Source organism: Anthonomus grandis, chromosome 1 (genome assembly GCF_022605725.1).
Source record: "Anthonomus grandis grandis chromosome 1, icAntGran1.3, whole genome shotgun sequence".
Taxonomy (NCBI): Eukaryota; Metazoa; Arthropoda; class Insecta; order Coleoptera; family Curculionidae; genus Anthonomus; species Anthonomus grandis.
The window spans coordinates 40,426,194-40,446,461 of NC_065546.1; the positions used below are offsets into that span (position 1 = coordinate 40,426,194).

Consider the following 20,268-nt stretch of genomic DNA (forward strand, 5'->3'; position numbering starts at 1 on the left):
ACTCCAATAGCACTTAAAAACTGAAATTTCTCTTGACACGCTTGCTGTGCTTCGTTTAGTTTGGGTTGGGTTTGGGGACTTTTCAACTATTTTGTTCGTTACAAATTATTTTTGTTTTTAAAATAGTCGACTGAGTGATTCCCAATTCTTCCGCTACACCCATCTGAAATCAAGGATTGGCCATATATCGCAAGAATATCTTCATTTTATGATTGGAAGAATCTTCTCCTCTTTTAAGATTTTCTCCCAAAAAGTACGTTGCCATCCAATTTACATTTTTTTTGTTAAAATCTGTAAAGAGATTTAAAATCTCACCAATCAGCTTCCCTACGCACTTTGTATTGCTTCTGTAAATTGAAATATGCCATTTTATGACCAGCTTATTGCAAGGTGCATCTCCTACCAACGAGATGCAAAAATTTTGGGGCAAATTCTCAACTAAGTAAGCAAAGGATGCATTTTATTCATAACAACCTGAGCAAATACCTAAAGGTGAGTAGATGCTAATTCTTCTAATACAAGTTTGAACATAACCGTCTACTTACATTTTTCTTGATAAACTATATAGCAGGTGCTTCAAGTTTTACAAATAGAAGTTTTTGCTCATTTTTATTCATACGGCCCATTAATGTTTATAGGTCTGATGCTACTAAACAGTAGCATCACTTTTACTCAAGTAAATGCTCACACTTGTAAGCAAATGATTGGCTTTATTTATATGCTTGAAGCAAATTCTTTTATTTCGTGAGCATTTGCGTCGTACTTTTAAGCAAAAGTATTTACTTACAATTTTATTCATACTCATTAAAGCACTTACTTTGAATTTTGCAAGTATAAGCATATGCTCCTTTCTATTCATACGGCTTATTATTTTAAATGGCAAACAAGTTTGCCAAAAAAATTAATGCAAGTTGAAGCGACTTACCATTAAAAATGTGTGGTGTATAGGGTGTTACAAAATTGGGTGCAAATATTTTAAGAACGTATTGCTGGAGTAAAAATAAGACGTTTTTCCTATAAACATGTGTCCTAAAATGCACCCCCTCAAAGCTACAGCCCGCGCTTATTGCTTGGAGAAAATAGATTAGTTGGAACACTAACGATAGTTATGCATTCAATCTTTTGAAAATTTGCAATTTTTAATTTCTTGGGTTCTCTTGACATTTTTCGTCCCAAAAATGGCCAAAACTCAGATTCAGGGGGGCTTACCCTTATAATGGCCTATATCTTATGTTACCGATAAGAATTTTGAAAATGTGGGCCACCATCTAGTTAGCCGTGAAAAAATCTAAAATGATCATTTCTTGTATTTTTCCGAAAAAATTAATTTGATTTGACAAAAATTAGCAGTCACAGCATACTTCGTTTTTTCTAATTTGATAGTTTGATCGGGTTTAATAATGTTCCTATTTCGTTTACCAGCGATTTTCTGGCAAACTGTTAATTGTATCGAAAAATGCAAAGAACAAATTCCAACAATAAACTGTTTCATATCAAGCTGATAATGAATATTGTATAACTCGAGCTTTCGAGTGGCATTTTACTGGATTTTCCCTTTAAGAAGTTGTCTTGACAGTCACTTCATCAGCTCTACTTAATGTTTTTTTACATTTCTGTAGAAGATCCTATAGAGGATCTAGTATATGATAGTATGTAGAGTATGTGATATATATGATGTATATGAGGTCACGGAATTTAGGAAAAAATTGTAACTACAATTTAAGAAAATTGTATAGTATATATTAGATTGGGTCTTATCTCCACTGGCATAAGTCGACTCTAGGAAGTCCTGTTAAATATGTTGCAAATTTGTTGGGGATTTTTAATTAAAGTGTTCTTTATACAATGTGTCTAAAAAGTCTGGAAAAATACCTTTCACAGTTAAACGAACTACCTGGTTGAAAAACCCTCGGACACGTCAATGATCTTTTATTTTTTGCGATCTTGAGTATTCAGGTTGCTGAAAAATATACAGCCTGCGTCAAGAAGACTAGACAGCTGTCAACTTTATTATTATAAATAGAACACACCATTTATTAATGCATTTTTGGATTCTATGATAAATTCTAAACACATTTGCAAAATAATAACAAAAGCAAAGATACCTATTTTAGTTTTTCATAAGCTATCGTTCAACAATAACTTTAGATTTAGCTACAGCTTAAATTTAAAAAAAAACAAATTTCTAGTTTCAAAATGTCAAGCAAATAACGCCTTTTTTAATAAAGGTATTGTAATAGAAACTTTGGTAGAAAGCAAAACTATTTCTTTGAAGGTAAATTTTTATACCTGCTTAAACCCAATGGGCAATTTTAGACCGCTAAGTTATAAATTATTATTTAATCCGTTTTATTCTATACCAAAGTAAGTTACCGTTTATTGGTTTTAACTCTTCTTGGAATTTTTGGCTAAAATAATGACAACCTTTTTGAAGATAAAAATGAATTTATAGCTATATAAAAAAAATTACTTACTGGTTTCATAAAGGTATTATGGAAGGAAATAAAAGATGATTTTTTTAAATTCTTCATATAACAAATAATGCAATATTTTACTTTACTTTAACTGTGTCTGTATCTGTATATTTATATTTAGTTTTTTTGGGCTTTTGGAAAATATATTATACTTCATAGCTACATATTGGGTGACGTAGTTTTGATCTTGAAGTTGTTTCTCAAGGTCAAAATAATTTTTTTAAATGGAAATTCCTATTTTTTGTAGTAGATTCGAAAAGAGTGGGAAACTTTACGTTTAAAATGATAATTCAAACTTTGTTATCTTAACCTTAAAAATGTCAAATCAAGTTCAAATGACAAAATAATACTTTCTAGATCTTTAATAATGTTTTGTAAATTTTTAAATACTCTTAACCATCTTGTCCTTGAGGTCAATTATTAAGATCATTTTCAGGTTATATAGTCAAAATCGCTTTTATCGTGCGGGTGTATCGGATTATCAACGACAAACTTTTGTAGTTACGTTTCATTTCAATTTGCGCAACAACGTTTTTTAACTACAACGCGTCAGATAAACGAAACAGATATATGCAGCGTTAATGTATCAAAAAAAGATAAAATGATAAATGTCAATGGTTCTAAAACAATTACTTTCATAACAAACATGCCTGTCTCGTTTCGATTGACGGATGACATTATTTGTCACAAGAAAATTTAAATTTCAAATTATGGAAAAGAAAAAGCTTTTTGTGGATTTCTAATTCCTCAAGCAAAAAAAATGGTACTTAATGTTATTAATTACTTCGAGAACGAAAAAGAAAATAAAGGGTTGCCTAAGAATGTACAAGAAGAAGTAGCTAAAGCGCTTGGAATTAGTTTAAGAATGGTGCAAAAGGTTGTATATGAAGACAAGAACAATCTTATTCCTAAGAAGGAAAAAAAGTGTAAAAGGAAGAAGCCGAAGACTGAAGATTTAAGTGAATGTGTAAAAATAGAAGTAAGGGATAGGATTTATGAACTATATAGGCTAAAACCAAATATAACGCTGCCATTTCTGAGGGATGTTTTAAAGCAACGCGGCACTTTGGAAATTGGACTTTCTGCTTTATCAAAATTAATTAAAAGCATAGGTTTTCGCTATAAAAAAGACTGCAATAGAAGATATTTGTGTGAACTACCAAATATTGTGAGCCAACGAATAGGATTTTTAAGACAATATACACAAAATGAAAAATCAAAATTAAGGAAAGTGGTATTCTTAGATGAAACTTGGATATTTTCAAACGGGAGTGGAATAAAATCTTGGCAAGATGAATCTGTGAAAAGCGTGAAAAGAAAAAAAGGATGTGGTCAGGGAAAACGATTTATTATTTTACATGCCGGGTCTTCAACGGGATTCATTCCAGGTGCAAGTTTAATTTTTTCTTCTAAGTCTAAAAGTATGGATTATCATGACAATATGAATTGCGAAATGTTTAAAAAATGGTTAAAGGAACAGTTAATACCGAACTTGCAAGAACCTTCCTTAATAGTATTAGACAATGCGTCGTATCATTCAAGCATTTTGAATAAACAACCAAATGGAAGTTGGAGAAAACGCGAAATTTATGAATGGTTAGTAAAAGAAAATCAGAATCCCTTGCCATATATGCTAAAATCCGAACTTCTTTCAATTGCAAAATCGCTGAAAAGACCAAAAATATATGCTGTTGACGAAATAGTACGTGAATATGGCCATGAAGTTTTAAGGTTGCCACCATACCATTGTCAGTTTAATGCCATTGAGCTTATATGGGCAGAGTCAAAATCTCATTATGAGAAGCAAGAGTGGGTGCTGGGCTTAGATCTGACCAGGTTGAAGCTGTTTGGAATGAGGCATTGAATCACATCACAAAGGAGTATTGGCGGAAATCAGTGGATCACACAGAAAACATTATTAGAACCTGGTGGAAGAGAGAAAAAGTACTCGATATCCAAGTTGAACCATTGATCATTGCTCCATTTGAAGAAGATTCGGAAAATGACGAAGAGTTTTCCGACTCTGTTAATGATAATGATAGTTATAACTAGTTTCTTTTTTTAGTTAAATTTGTTACTTCATTTTTCTTCTTCGACTTCTTCCTTTTACACTTTGTTTCCTGCTTGGAAATAAGATTCTTCTTGTTTTCATATACAACCTTTTGCACCGTTCTTAAACTAATTCCAAGCGCTTTAGCTACTTCTTCTTGTACATTCTAAGCAATCCCTTATTTTCTTTTTCGTTATTAAAATAATTAGTTTTCTTTTTGCAGTTCGTTTATTATTTAGGTAGGATTAAAAAGTGCAACATTTTTTTTTTAAACAAAGCTAAGTAAATAAATTGGTGAATGCGCTGGGAGATAGATATGCCCGGCGCATTTTCCATTTTTTTAATAGTTAGTTTCAATCTTTTTTTGCCTTGTAATGTGTAAATAAATAAATATTCATAAGAAAACGACATTTTAAAGAACTGTCGTAGCTCCCCTCGTATTTATCTTTTTAAAAAAAGCTAAGTAAATAAATTGGTGAATGCCCTGGGAAATAGAAATGCCCGCCGCATTCACCAGTTTTTTTTAAGTTATTTTTTAATCTTTTTTTTGCCCTGTAATGTGTAAAAAAAATTGTCTTAAGAAAACGACATTTTAAAGAACTGTCGTAGCTCGCCTTGTATTTATCTTTTTAAACAAAGTTAAATAAATGAATTGGTGAATGCGCTGGGAGATAGAAATGCCCGCCGCATTCACCAGTTTTTTTTTAGTTATTTTTTATCTTTTTTGGACTTTTAACTGATATAAAAGAAAAGATAACACAACTTTTTTAATTTTCTGTGCATCAACTTATAGATTGGGTCGAACGACAAATAGTAAATCATAAAATTAAAATGTCATTTTAAAAGCGAGATTGTAACATGAACTTGCCTTTAAACAAAGAAAGTAGTTTTCTGGTCTCTGACTGCACTGCATCACACACAATACAAATTAATTGTTTGTCATTATACCAAAATGTATAGTTTCCCAATATTATTACAAAAAAACACAATCACACATAAACAAAGAAGAAGACATGATCAAATAATCGTTAAAAATTAGACGCTGTGCCCTGAAATCGACAAATTAGTATGTTATGCACATACATAGGGTCATGCTAAATCGTATACTAATTTCTCAAAAATTTAGGTAACAACCATTTTTAAATGAAATATGTACAATTTTAATGAAAGGCTATGGAGGCATTTTTGCTCTCATAAAAAAATATAAAATGCTTAGATTTAGATATTATTGGGTAAAGAAAAATTGTTATTGAGAATTCCGTCTATTTCGGACAATTTTTCAAAAAAGAAAAGTAAATATTATGTTTGGCAACTTAGCAGAATATCGGGGATTCTAGGCATATACCGATGAGGCGTATACCCAACGGGCTTTATACTTATGGGCTTTTTCACGTCATGAAAGGAAATAACCAACGTATGTTTTACATGTCGAATCTCGGCAGACATTTTTACGGCGTTAAAGGTATCACGTCAGTTAATAATTATGATCTAAGGTGTATACGGACTTTAATATGTCACATGACGGCGTTCAATGTATTGTCAAACTCTCAAGGAAATAACATTTTGGCAGCCACTGATTTTTCAATTTGATTCATATTACGTGGTGACCTTTGAACCCGTACGATAAGAGCGAAGGCGACTATAGTGATTTTATTTAATGTGGACTCTGTTTAGGCTGGCTTCTATCTTCGAATACATTTAAATAAGCACAAAAAGTAAACTGTAACGGAACGCGTTCACTACTGTCACATCCATATACAAAAATGTCATCCATTATTCTTAAATAGACCAACACACAAAATTGACGAAAACAAAGAAAACACAAAGTCACGGTCTCACAACATATAATCACAGGCTACACATGTTTCGCTCTAGCTGGAGCGTCATCAGGCCTTTAAAAGCCATACACAAACTTCACACTGTATGAAGTTTGTTTATGGTTTTCTATTGTGTATTCCTGCTATAAAACTGTATTTTTTTCATCCTTCTTTATGATATACATTGCTTTAAAAATAATTATCTTTTTCTTATGCATTATCTTATAAAAAAGTAAAATATAATACCATGGAAAAAATCCTCATAAGAAACTATGCAACAGAAGAGAGGCCTATGTCAAAATTGACGTATACGGCAAAAAAAAATATTGCAACAGAACTGGCATTTTGTAATTTTTTTTAAATTCGTGACTATTCATAAACTAGGACTATAATGATCCCCGATTAACGATAGAGGTTCGTAATAATATTAATATATTTTTTTAAATAGCACGTAATATTTACGACTTTCGACATCGTACACATTATTTCTGACTGTCATTCTTGAAGTCTGTCATTCTCCGACGCATGGTCTCATGAAATGTATTTTACTAATATAAATTAATTTTAAAATATCTCAGAGAACCCAAGACTTATGTCAAGACAACAAATAAAACAAAAAAGATGTATACGAAAACTCTTATTCACTTGGGGAAATAACGATAGTATTAAAATTGATTGGTTTAATCCCTTTTTCTTTTTTCTAAAAAAGGGAGTTTTAGCATATTTAGAATGCGACTTTTTTTATTTTAGAAGCCTAAGGAAAATTCTCTGTGAGTTCCTGCAAAATTTCGCTTTTTTTTCGTGTAAACTTTAAAATATTCGGATTGTTTGTTTAGTCACAGAAATAGGCAACTTTTTCTAAGTTAGTATATAATTAAATTTCTAATGCGATTTTTCAATGAAAATGAACCGGTAGTAAGCCAGTAAGTCATAAACATAACTTCAATTATATCATTATAAAGTAATGGGAGGAACAACTTGCTTATCAAACGAGCCCTATGCACATGCATGTGCATAATTGGGATTTCTGACTTTTTGGCGTATAGTACTCTTTTTGTGCAAAACGACAACCTTTAACAGCTATTCATACTTTATATATGCTTTTTTGCCTAATCTCAAAAATTTCTCAATAGAAGAAATAATAAATAACGTATCTATCCAACAAGCCCCTAATATCTCTACTACGAACAGACATAATACAATATCTTTTTTCTCCGTCTCCCCATTCATAAATGCATTCCATTGCTCTCGTCACGAATTTATAACCCCCATTCATTCAAAAGTTTCCGACTTTTAATAACAGCCTCATCAGGCAAGGTCAGGGATTATACAATATAAATAAAAGTGGCTTTTATTATCGTTAATTTTATACTCGGGGATGTTTACGCTCCTGATCGCGTTTTAATTATATTTTATCGAGGTTTGGAATGCAAAATTTATGTGATCAAATAAAAGAGGGAAATAAAAATGAGATAAGTGGATCATTAGAGAGAGACTTGGCAAATCAGACTTGAAATAGACAAGAAGAAATACTTTTTATGTGTTTTATAGCATTGTTTTTTAACATTCAATATTTGTAGTATAGTTTAGGTGAAGTTACTTGGACAAGTATAAAAACTAAAAACGTTTAGCACGCGGCGTTCTTTATAAGGCATTGGCGTGCACATAATTTTTGTTTCTCTGGCTTAATATATATAGTAAAAATGTTATTTTACAACCAACAAAAACATTTATCAAGTCACGCAAAAGTCGTGGTTAGATTTAGTGACACATATTTTTTACACAGTTTTTTTTTAATTATCAAAAAAATTGCCAAAAAGGTGGGTGGTTTGTTGTAACACAGGTATAAAATAACGTCATGGCTGTGCTGCAATAGAATATTGTTATACTTGCCTCCGCTGATATTGTTTCGATAAGCCCAAAAATTCTCACTGAACAATGAATTTTCATTGAAATAAAACTGACAATGAAATTTTTTGGGCTTATCGAAATCAAATATAAGTGAAGTTAACTACATATTCATAATTTTGCACCCAATTTTTTTTACGTCCAAAAATGCTTACCTATTTTTAGCATCACTATCCATCTCTTCAGAACTGGATTCGTCATTGGCATGAATTATAATAATTGGATTAATTCGCGGTATCTATTATATCTAATTAAATTATTGTATTTAAGACTTATTGAACTTACATTAAAGTAAATATAACGAAAGGTTTCGTTAAAAATTTAAGTTCAAATAATTTTAAATATATGTGAATAAGTTTATTTTCTTCTTCTTTTCAATATTTGAGCGTATGAGATAGTATTTTCTAAATTGATATTTATTATAAGTGACATAATACCCAAAATAAGTGAATCGTTAATTTTAATGTCAAAAATTCAATTTAACCTTGAATTTTTATCTTAAAAAACGGTACTGTATTTGTTTTATTAAGCAAATATTAATGATATTTTTTAATGTACATTGTATTTAAAAATTATAATTCAGGTTTAAAATATATTCAGGTGAAAAATGACACGTGTTAAGGAATTGATACTCTCTTAAAATTTGATCGGCAAAACGATCATAAACTAACACATTATGAAATGCTTAAAAATATTTACCACAAGTATTCGATTCATTATCAATAGTATCAAAAGGCCGCAAAATGACATTTTTATTGTTTAAAAGTTGAGACGAAAGTAAATAATAATAATAATAATAATAATAGACAGTTTATATTTCCTCATAAGATATTACATATGCTCACTCATAGATATAAATAAGTTTACAATATAAATACAAAGAAAAAAAATCCATCAGTGTGTATTAATTTAGCATGTAATTGTAAAGAGGAAATAAAGGTCATGTTTCAGCTACCCTCAGAAGAAGGAGCTGTTAGGACCTTGAATATTATGCTTATAATTTAAAAAAAAAAGTCGCGAACCGCATTATAAACTGTACGAATAGCATGCATACCCTACATCCATAACTAACCGAAAAGAAAAGAAATCTAAATTACCCTAGCTTACTTATTGTTAACTAATAGGAGGCAGGAAAGGAGGAACAAGGGGGACAGCTATATTGACTATATTTCTGTTGTAGACTATTATAGTAGAGAAAAATATACATATAAAAATTTATATTTCCAAACGCGCGCCAGATCCAAACACGGAATCCCGACACAAAAGAGAGCAGAACCAGGGCGACTGATTTACCAGAGATGTCAGTATTAACAAGAAATAACATAAATTATTTCAATGCATTAAATATTATTTTGTTTAGATGAAAGAACCATTTTTATTGATTTTTTAAAAGCCGATTTAGAAAAATCCCAAATTTTGTATTTATTAATTTTGGACACAATATTGTAAGAAAATGAATTTTTAAAAATTTCTTTCTTATGTAAAGGTATAGACAAAAGGTCATGCCTGCGAATATTTATATTGTGAACGTCAGTACGATATCTGACCTTATTATAGAGATATGGTGGTGCTTTAAATTTCATTATTTTATAAAAAAAAACATATGGAGTGAAACTCTCGGCGATTTAACATATTAAGCCATTTAAGATCAACTAATTTATGTGATACCATTTCCCTACGTCTAATTCCACAAATAAACCTTATGCACGAGTTCTGTAATTTTTGATTTCTTGCAGAGTTAGCGCGGTCTAAAAATGGTCCATATACTGTATCTGCATAATTAACATGGGATAGAATTAATAAAATTTTTTTTGTTTCTTTTGACAGATAAGATCTCTGCTTGTAAAGTTTTTTTAGCATTGAAAATCCTTTCTTAAGACAAGTTGTAATGTGATCTGTGAACTTTAGCTTGACGTCTATGATTAGGCCTAGAGTTTTAGTTGAGACATGAAAAGGGATAAGTTCTCCATTAAGAATTAGCTGGACGTGATCCAAAACCGCCCTTCTATTATCACCACAAAATAACATTGCCATGCTCTTGGCTAGATTCAATTTAAGAGAATGATCTGTCGAGACTCTATTTACTAGAGCAAGGTCAGCATTCAAACAAAAATTAGCTCTTTCAATATTACTAGCATTAAATGACAAATATAATTGTGTGTCATCGGCGTAGAGGTGGTATTTACAGAATTGCAATTTATCCATAAAAGCCGACGTAAAAATGCTATACAACAAAGGACCCAGAATGCTACCCTGTGGGACGCCAGACCTTACTATTGCCACCCTAGACTTATCTTCTCCAATTAAAACTCGTTGTATTCTATCACTTAAAAAAGATAAAATTAATTTAGTAGCTGTAGTATTAAAACCGAAATAATGTAAAATATTAATCAAAAGTTCGTGATTTAGCATATCAAATGCTTTAGAGTAATCAAGCAGTATTAAAATCATTGCATCACCCTTGTCCAAACTGGCGACAACCTCATCAGTGACGTCAGTAAGAGCGGTAACACAGCTAAATTCCCTTCGTAATCCCGACTGTTTTTGTAATATAATATTCTTATCAGTAACATAGGCGGTAATTTGTTTTTCCATTACTTTTTCCAAAATTTTTAAAAGGGCTGGTAAAATTGAAATTGATCTAAGTTCGCCATAATTTAAGGGATCTAAATGGCAAAATAAAAGCAGACTTCTAAGATTTTGGAAAGTACGAGTTTAACAAACAACTATTTATAATATGGGTAATAAATGGTATTATAAATGGACAAAAAAGAATTATTAATGTTGTGTTTAAATTATCAGGCCCAAACGCCTTAGATTTAAGTTTAATAATTAAATTTGATACTAAATTTTCATCCACTGGTGTAAAAAAAATAATGGAGGAAACTTCTGATTAGATTTATAGAAATTGAAAGTTTCGTTTGTCGGAGGAGTAATATTAGAAGTTAAGTGACTGAACCCGTCGTTAAGTTCATCGACTTTTTTTAGATGTTCGGGAATTTGTCTAGATTTGTAATTTATTATATTCAACTTATAAAGCTCATTACATTTATCTCGAGTAGTGCAATTTTGAAATTTGTTATTTAAATAAGCCTTTTTTTCATTACGTACGGCGATGGTGGTAAAATTTCTTATCTGCTTATAATAGTTCCAATGTTCCAAATTTCTTGTTTTTCGAAAGCGCATTAAAGCCCGATTTCTGTGTTGCTTCATTATTTTTATATTATCAGTAATCCAAGGATAGTAAGGTCTATTTTTACAAGTTTTAACAGTAAGAGGTGCATGAATATCTAGTATATTAAGCATATGATTAGTAAGGATAGACACTTTTTCATCAATATCCTCAGTATCATAATTGATGCATCTTCTAGATGAATCTGAAAATTATCAAAGTTAATTCGTGTCAAAGGTCTGTAAGAAAACGTATTGTTTTAGATTATTGTTGTGTAGATTACAGTACGTTAAAAAATGATCCGATATATGTATATTTATAATACCAGAGTCAACTAAATTATCCGAATTATAGCATATTAGATCGAGGAGAGTTAACGAACCATTAGAGACTCTCGTTGGTTCAGAAAAATACTGTTTTAAATCAAAAGTATCAAAAATCCCATTTAAGTCATCAACCCTACTCGACTCCAACTTAAGCATGTCTACGTTAAAGTCCCCAAAACATAAAATTTTATCACAATGTGTTAAGATTTATTAAAGTGTCTTCAAACATTGACAAAAATTCACTAAGGGCAAGTTGCTGCTAGGCGAGTTGAGTTTTGTGAAAAAATGACTGAAGCGATTATTGATAATACTATTCATGTAAAGAATATCTGCTTCAGCAATGAATGCACATTTTATTTAAATAGATTTGTTAATAAGCATAACTGTAGATATTGGAGCAATGAAAATTCTCATGCATTTGTAGAAGGGCATACCCAGTGCCCTCAAAAAACTAATGTATGGGCAGGCATTTTAGGAAATAAAGTGATTGGGCCATTATTTATTAACGAAAATTTAAATGGAGACATTTATTTGGATATGTTGGAAAATTCCATCAATCCGCTTATCACCGAATCCATTGAAAACCAAATCGATGATGATGGAAACCCTATTTACTTTGCTATTGTCTTCATCAGCTTGTAGGTATGGATGTTGGAAGTATGCCAAAAACTTAGATTTTCTTTAAAACGAAAAGGTTGTATACCTGCAACAGGTTTTAACGCTTTACAGGGCTCAGATTCGTCCAGCTCTTGAGTATTGCTCTCACATATGGAGCTCTACACCTAAACACATTTTGAAGCTGCTCGAACTATAAGCTAGGACAGTTTTGCAGATACAAGGAATGTGGCGGAACTGACTCAATTTTATTGATATCAGCATAGTAAATACTCTTCCCAACTGACCTATATCATTCCACCTAAAGCTACACAAGCAAGATAGGCAGGTGCGATAGCAGGTGCAGTAGGCAGATGCGAATCATGGATATCGATTGCAATTGCAGACACCTAGAATATCGCCATATATGGACTCGAATGGAGAAGTGCATATCTGTGGAATAAACTAAGAAAGCACGTCTTTCTCGAACATTAAAACTTCCAGACGAATAGAAAAATGATACCTTTTCACTAAGAAAAGGATCTTCAAGTAACAAAGACATTACGAGATTAAAGTCTTTTCTAAATCTTAAAGAAGAAGGCTAAAAAATTGAATCCATTAATACAGAGGAAAGCCTTGAAGCAATAATCAAGGAATAAAGAATAATTGTTGAGTCTTTTGACTTTAGAGAGTTTACTAATAAGTAAAAACGAGAGTTTTAAGACAAATATTATTGGCGATGCCATGTTTGAATTTCTGCTTGAGCCCTTGGTTAGGTATTTTTTGACTTACCAAAAGCTTCCGATTATGTATGAAGCATGAGACACTAAGCTTAAGAGATATAGCCTTGGAGGCACCTCTTACTAAATTTACTAGTAGTAATAAATTTGTTATATGAGTTTTAGATCATATGACAAATTAAGTCAGTAGTTTTTGGTGGAGTTCTTGACAGTATTCAGATTTTTTCAATGCACTGTAAAACTACTCAATATTTGTCTATTCAATTTATTTAAATAAGTTGCACACAAAATTTCGTCCTATGATGATAAAGCAACCTTTTTGGCTATAATTAGGAATATGTGAACTTTTTGCTACTTAATAATTTATCTCGCTTTAATAAATAGGTATAGCACAAACATAAAATAAGATTTAAGGCTAACCTAAAAACATAAAAACCTCATTTGTGCAGAGAAATATATTGGTCTCTCCAAAGCATTTTAGAGATAGAGAGCATATTTTAAATAAAGTTTTTTACTTCATTTGGACATTATTGTCTGCCATATTTATTTCAGTATCGTTCTAAGAACCTACATCTCTTGTGCCGAAAGTGAGTGTTAATGGAACGTAATATTAAGAAAACATTATGAATCTAATGCAATGAATTAAATAAATACTTACAATTAAAATTGGTTCATCCAAAGTCTCGTATCTGATATGGTCAGCAACAAATTTCGCACAATTCTCCCATGTGGATATTTCCGAATAGGGCAGGGTCGTTGGACGAAGGGTGGTGCAAACCAATTTCTTCGATAAAACAATATTTATTTAACATCCGCAAAAATAATTCTCATAGGTACTTACTTGAACTCCACATTCGTTATCGCAAGCCAAAAACAACGGTTTCCTATTAGGAAACTTATGGCAAAATTGCCTCCTAAAGTTCTCCGCATATAAAAGCAAACACTTCTCTTTGTCCGTATTTCTTAAGTAATTTTCCGGAAAATTGCTTCGGTCTTCGAAAGTCACTTCCGTCAAGTTCGGCCAGTATAACTTTATTAGTCCCAGCTCATTGCAAATCATTTTTAAGTAATCGGTGGTGATAGTTAGGGGTTCAGGCAAGTACCGTGGTACGTCAAGCATTTCTATGTATGAAAATGGTTTGGGTTCGACTTGTGTTTCAACATTACTATGATCATGTTCGGAGAATATTTCTACGCTACCATCTTCAATGCTTAGGTTGCTCTTTGAAATTCTGTAAAGGGAAAAATTTTGAGATTAAAAAAGGGATACTGCAATAGTTATTTATTATCCCAATTATATAAGTATAAATAAAATTGAAATATGTCCATTCTATCAGTAAAAAACCGTAGGAGAACATTAGGGAGGCATTGAAACACTGCATAATATAAATCACATGAGGCAGTCCTAAAAGTTAAATATCTGAAAAATCGCTAAAAATAAAAATATGATATAGCGGATTGGAAAGGGGGCGAAGACTTTTCTTCGATAAGTTCACTGTTCACTCATCATCTGCAGACTCAAATACTACATAGCTGTGATGTTTACTTCGTTTTTTTTTCGTTTCCTGTTTATTTTTGTAAACGTCATAACCATGTAGTGTTAGAGTCTGAAGATGATGAGTGTACTTATCGAAATGAGAAAAGCCTTCCCCCCCCTTCCCAACCCGCTATATTATATCCACTCTACTTCAAGAATGGACTTCAACTTGCAAATCAAAATTTGAAGCAAAGTGCATTTTATCATTGAAAAATGGTTCTAAAAATATCATTTAGGACGGAACTACATTCGACTAAAAATTGTAAAATAATTTGTTTCTAAGCTCTGTTGACTCCTGAAAGAGCAGACTTCTTTAAGCAACTTTTTACCACAAAAACTAAAATATGAAACAAAAGGGATCTAATAAAGAGAAAATTTCTCAAAAAATTTTATTCAGGACATAAGTACTCTTTGACTAGAAATCTGAGCTCTTGAAAAAGCTTCTCTGGCCAACTTTTTTCCAATGAAAACTCAAAATATCTTAAAAACCTGTAAAGATGGAAATATAATTCGTTCATAGCTTCCATTAAATTATGAAAATTTTCTACTAAGTTTCTTTAAATTAAGTCTAACAATCTAATTGTTAAATGTTTATTATTCCTACAGATTTCCTTTTCTGTTTTATATGCCACCTCTATGTCCTTACTTTCATGTCCAGTAGTATATATCCAGAGGCCAAAGAAAAATATGCTATTGTGTGAATAAAATTTGGTATTATATTCAAGGCTCTTATGGAGACATTATACCTTTTTGGCTCTGACCTTTTGCTTTATAGCATTTATCCTGAAAACTATAAGAAATATGGAAAAGGTTATAATTTAGACTAATCTTTGCATTTAAAGCCAAATTTTAGTCCTCTTGAACAAAACCTCTACTAATTTTATTAACTATATTTTAAAATAAATCAATATGAAAAATGTCTATATTTTTAAAAGGCGCAATGTCAGATGATAAGCTGTGAGAAATATGAAAATTTAGTATAAATAAAGGTGAGAAAAATTGTATTTCTTTTTAATGTGCTCAGAAAGATTTAAAAACTCGTTTTTCTCTAACATGCACATATTTTATTTCATTTATGTTCTTTTTCTTATCTCACTATTTTCTTACCTCTAAGTATTCTTATTTCACTATAATTGATTACATATATTGGACCTGAATGTGTAGTACATAAATGCACGCCTTAAATTTAAATCTCCCGCTTTATACCGAACTCGACGTTCCCGCGATTTTCTTGACATGACTCAGTCGGTATCGTAGCTATCTGCAATATCGATTAATTCTTTCTGAAATAGTTTTAATGGCTGTGAATTTTGCGCTGTACTTGCCATCTGGTATAGGTGTGATTAAGTTCTATTCTTATTTTACTTTCTTTATGAGGGAGACCCAAATTTTAAGTTCACTTAGGGCACTTTTCTCAAGTCGGCCCTGGAAACTCCCTTGCCGGTTTGACGGAAAATTTGAATTTTGTATTTTAATTTTCGCGTTTTCAGCATATGTTTTGCTGTAAATAATTTCCATTTAGAGCTTAACACACTTGGGATATTAGGGATCTTATTACTAAATAAAAATGCACTGTAACTACATGTAATAAACAGCCATTATATTCAAATAACCTAAATGTCACATTAGAGTCTCCATCTACGTGCTACGCCTGAAATTGCTTAGCATAATATGAAATTTTCTTTAAAGTTCAAAGGCACTTATTTATAAGGCATTATTGAATTCTTAGACAAATTTTATTGACCCATTTGCCAGAAAATTGGTAATCAAAACAGTAGATGGCGCAATGTGCTATGTCTTTAAATATTAAATATTAATCATGCCTTAGTATCGTTTTGGCTTTAGGTATTATATAGGTATTATTTAGGTATTATATTAGGTAATAATGTTTAAATATAAAATTGAGAAGTTAAATATAAAGTGTTAATTTAATATTTGACCAAAAAAATATTTTTTTATTCTCCTAAAAAATTGAGGACAATGTAGGGATTGGTAAATTTATATTATATGAGGACCTAGTATTATTTACAGTTTCCTACCAGGTAACTAAAGAGTACTTTATAAGGATCAAGCAATCACTTTCCAGTATAAATAAAGATCGAAGAGTCAAATTTCTCTGGATAATAAAGTGAGGTTTGTAAGACTGATAAGTACTTGATACAGATATGACATTATACTTAAAAAGACATGAATGCCTTAGCTTAGAGAACGCTTTTGCATCACAAGTTGCATCACTTAGTTAAATAAATTTGTCCTTAGGCGGGAACATCTAAGAAACATGAAACATGAAATACGCAAATCGAAACTGTGTCGGTGATACACAAACTAATGAATCAAAAATAAAATTAGTTTCAGTTTTCAGTTAGCAATGGACACCGATGATAGTTTGGACGACGCAATAGTTGCTGTTGTTACCACATTATTATTATCAAAACAAATAAAAAACGAAAGAAACGACGTTATTGGGTGCATCCGTATAACAAAATAAACCTTAAACATGCTTCATGTGTAGTATCAAGAGAATTAAGTAATCATCTGAATAAATGGCAATAATTTTATAGAATGTCTTTGCAAACATTTACTAGATTAGTTTCTGTGGTCGGCCCTCACTCATTTTTCGCTATAGAGGGAGCTTTTCGACATGTTAAGAGTTTTTTTGCTTGGAATTATTGGGATTTATTATTTTCGTTTTGCTTTAAAAAATGAAGATATATAAAGACTAAATATTCTGCAACTTACTACAGACGCAAAAAAAAACTTCCAATGGAAATAAAAATGCCTACAACTAGCTTACCTGAAGTTGATATGGATTATGTAGAATCAATGGAAGTGGTGGAAGGTAGCAGTAAAAAGGTTTGTATTAAATTTTACATATTTAAAATTTAAAATACTGGGTTTACTTTTTGTAAATGGTTTCCTTCATGGTTCCTATATCCTACTTTATAGCCTTTCTTTACACAAGAGACTAACCACTTTAAAAACAATGGTAAATTTTAGAAAGTTTTATTTTTTAGAATTTATATAGCAGCAGCAGCAATGAGAACTCAGAATGTAATGTTGTATTGTAAAATATTGTATTGTATTGAATGTAATGTAACATTACATTCTGAGTTTGTATTTTTTGAAGAGCTTATGAATTTTTTTGTAAAAGTTAAAGTTTTTGTTTATTAAAGTTTGTAAAAAAACGTGCTACATACGCGCAACAAACTGTAAATAATAACTGAAATATTAAAATTTAGATTGGGTCCATCCGTTCTTCCTCTTGCTTCAGGCCAACCAGAGACAACGACAGTTTCTTATATGTAACGAATAAAAAAAATTACTTATTTTTTTTTCCAAATCCGCGATAAATTCAGGGCGCGCGTGTTATTTAGGGCTAAAATAACATCTTTTAACGGTAAACTATGTTCCGTTTATAAATTAAATGCTTGTAACTCTTTCAAAACGGGTATTTTACCCGTATAATTCACTATATTATACTACATACAAAACAAATATTAATAAGGACTGTTCAAAAGATGGATTAAAAAGGTTGTATTTTTGGAGTATCTGCCTACTGGAGTTATCTATTAGCTTATTGTTAAAAAAGTAATTGTGGAGCAGACTTTCCATATGCATTTTGTCCTTTTTTTCAAATTTTCAACCAAAAATGGCGTTGCAAACTATATACACTTTGCTACAGTATTATGCATTATTATATGTTTATTTTGAGTACTTTCAAGTTCTTTGTTTTTTACGGAATAATTTTAAAATAATGGATTTCCCTATGACAGGGGATCATATAGTTGGTGATACGGATCGTGGTAGTAGAAAAAGGAAAAAAATCTTACGTCTAAAGAGCGTAAAAGTAATGTCAGGTAAGTCTTACCTTTCCGGTACGCGGCCATTCGTATTTGCCAGCGGATCGTGTTTTCGGGCAAATAGAAAAAGTTACACGATCCTACAGTACAATAAAAACACCTACAAAATATCATGAGATATACTCCAAGAAGGGAGACGTTAGACAACTTGGTAAGGACTGGGTTGTTTACGATATAAAAACTGCGTTAACCTCTTTAAAGAAAATTGAAGGGATCAGTGCGGCCAAACGGACTATTATTAAGAGGTCACAAAAAACAGCAATATTTTGCTTAAGACCGGGTTGTTCTACAGAAATGACGATCCATCTAAACAATTTCAAACGTTATTAAAACGCGGAAAAAAGCTTTCGACTTTACAGCTACCTGTTGTAATGCTTCAAAACTATCTTAAAACAAAAAAACTCCAGAGCCTCTCAAAACTTTTGGTGGAACTATCACAGGCAAATTGGATTAATGATCCTGAGTTAACATGGTTGCAACCTATTCTCTCTAATAACCATGAACAAAATGAGAATCAAGTGACCCAAGATGAAACTGAGGGTGATAATGCTAGCGAAGAAGGTGACATGCTATGTGATTGCAATAATGATGACGATGGGGACCTCTATGACATTTAAAAATATTTTGTATATCAAAAATAAAATACTGATCGTAAAAACCTACTTACGTTTTTTTCATATCCTTGCTATACTTATTCATGCCGCTTTGTATAGACAAACAAAATGCAATTTGTCCAAGGTTGAGAAACTAAATGCAGTATGTCCTACAGTTTTTCAAAGTTTTTTAGGATATAATCAATACCAGATTGTCTGCATATAAGTACATCATTTGCATAATTTTTGTTCAATTTTTCGGGTATATGATATTTTCGATAAATTTCTTGCCAGACACGTAGCAGTTTTTGCTTATTTGCCAAAATTACAAAAAATGGACAAAATGCATCTAGAAAGTCTGCTCCTCAATTAATTTTTCTGTCGTTATGGCGTTCAACCGTCCAAAAATCAGTAACTCTAAAAACGTTGCAAAAGCGTTTAGAAAGTTAGCGGGTAGTCACTGCGTAACGTTGAGACAACCAAAAAAATCTCTTTCAAATTGGTGTAAAACGGGGTTGTCTCTACGGTTAAGACAACGTAACAATGCAACGTTGCATTGCAATTTGCAGCGTTGTCGCGTCGAAAAGATGCTAACTGGGTGTAGTGCATGCGCATTTACCGCGCCATGGGATAATAAAACTGTGACATGAATTCCAACTATGGTATTGGTAGTTAAATATGTTATATATAAAAAGTTAAATATATAATATATAAATTAGTAATATTTATCTATTTTAAAATAACCAAAACTATAATTTTACACTTACTTTTGAAAGCTTTTATCGTCACTCACAGTTGAGTGCGACTGTCTTTTTTCAACACTCGCTTTCGATTTCCTGGATATATTCTGGATACTTTCATCATCCATACTATCTTTACTTGCTTTTTCACGATAATATTATTGTTCTTATTATATTTTATTGACGCAATATATTGTGAAGTTGAGAAAAATGCCTTAGGGTTAACGCGACAGATGACAGATTTATTGACACAACTTTTTGTTGTCATAGAAACAAACAAGTGATCTTCTCCTTCCTTCACGCGTATAGTATAAAATCTAATTATAAAAATTCATTAAAACCTTTAAAGCGATTTAAGAAAATTAAAGAATTCAATTGAATTGAATTAATTATTAAAAACATTATTTCGTCTCATTAAACCTTAATAGAAGCAAAGACCTTAAACATCACCATTTTG

General features: G+C 31.3%; 1 protein-coding gene across 1 annotated transcript in view; it reads right to left on the reverse strand.

The window, feature by feature from the left end:
* The window catches only part of LOC126737736 (dynein regulatory complex subunit 7), a 234,111-nt gene extending 214,051 nt beyond the window's left edge, over positions 1-20,060 (reverse strand). Inside the window, exons 1-3 of the mRNA XM_050442752.1 lie at positions 19,839-20,060; positions 13,923-14,313; positions 13,740-13,865 (exon numbers count right to left, since the gene is read on the reverse strand). Of these exons, the coding sequence (XP_050298709.1) occupies positions 13,740-13,865; positions 13,923-14,313; positions 19,839-19,939 (618 nt within the window). The 5' untranslated portion in view covers positions 19,940-20,060. The remainder of the gene's footprint in view (positions 1-13,739; positions 13,866-13,922; positions 14,314-19,838) is intronic.
* Positions 20,061-20,268: the final 208 nt, after the last annotated feature.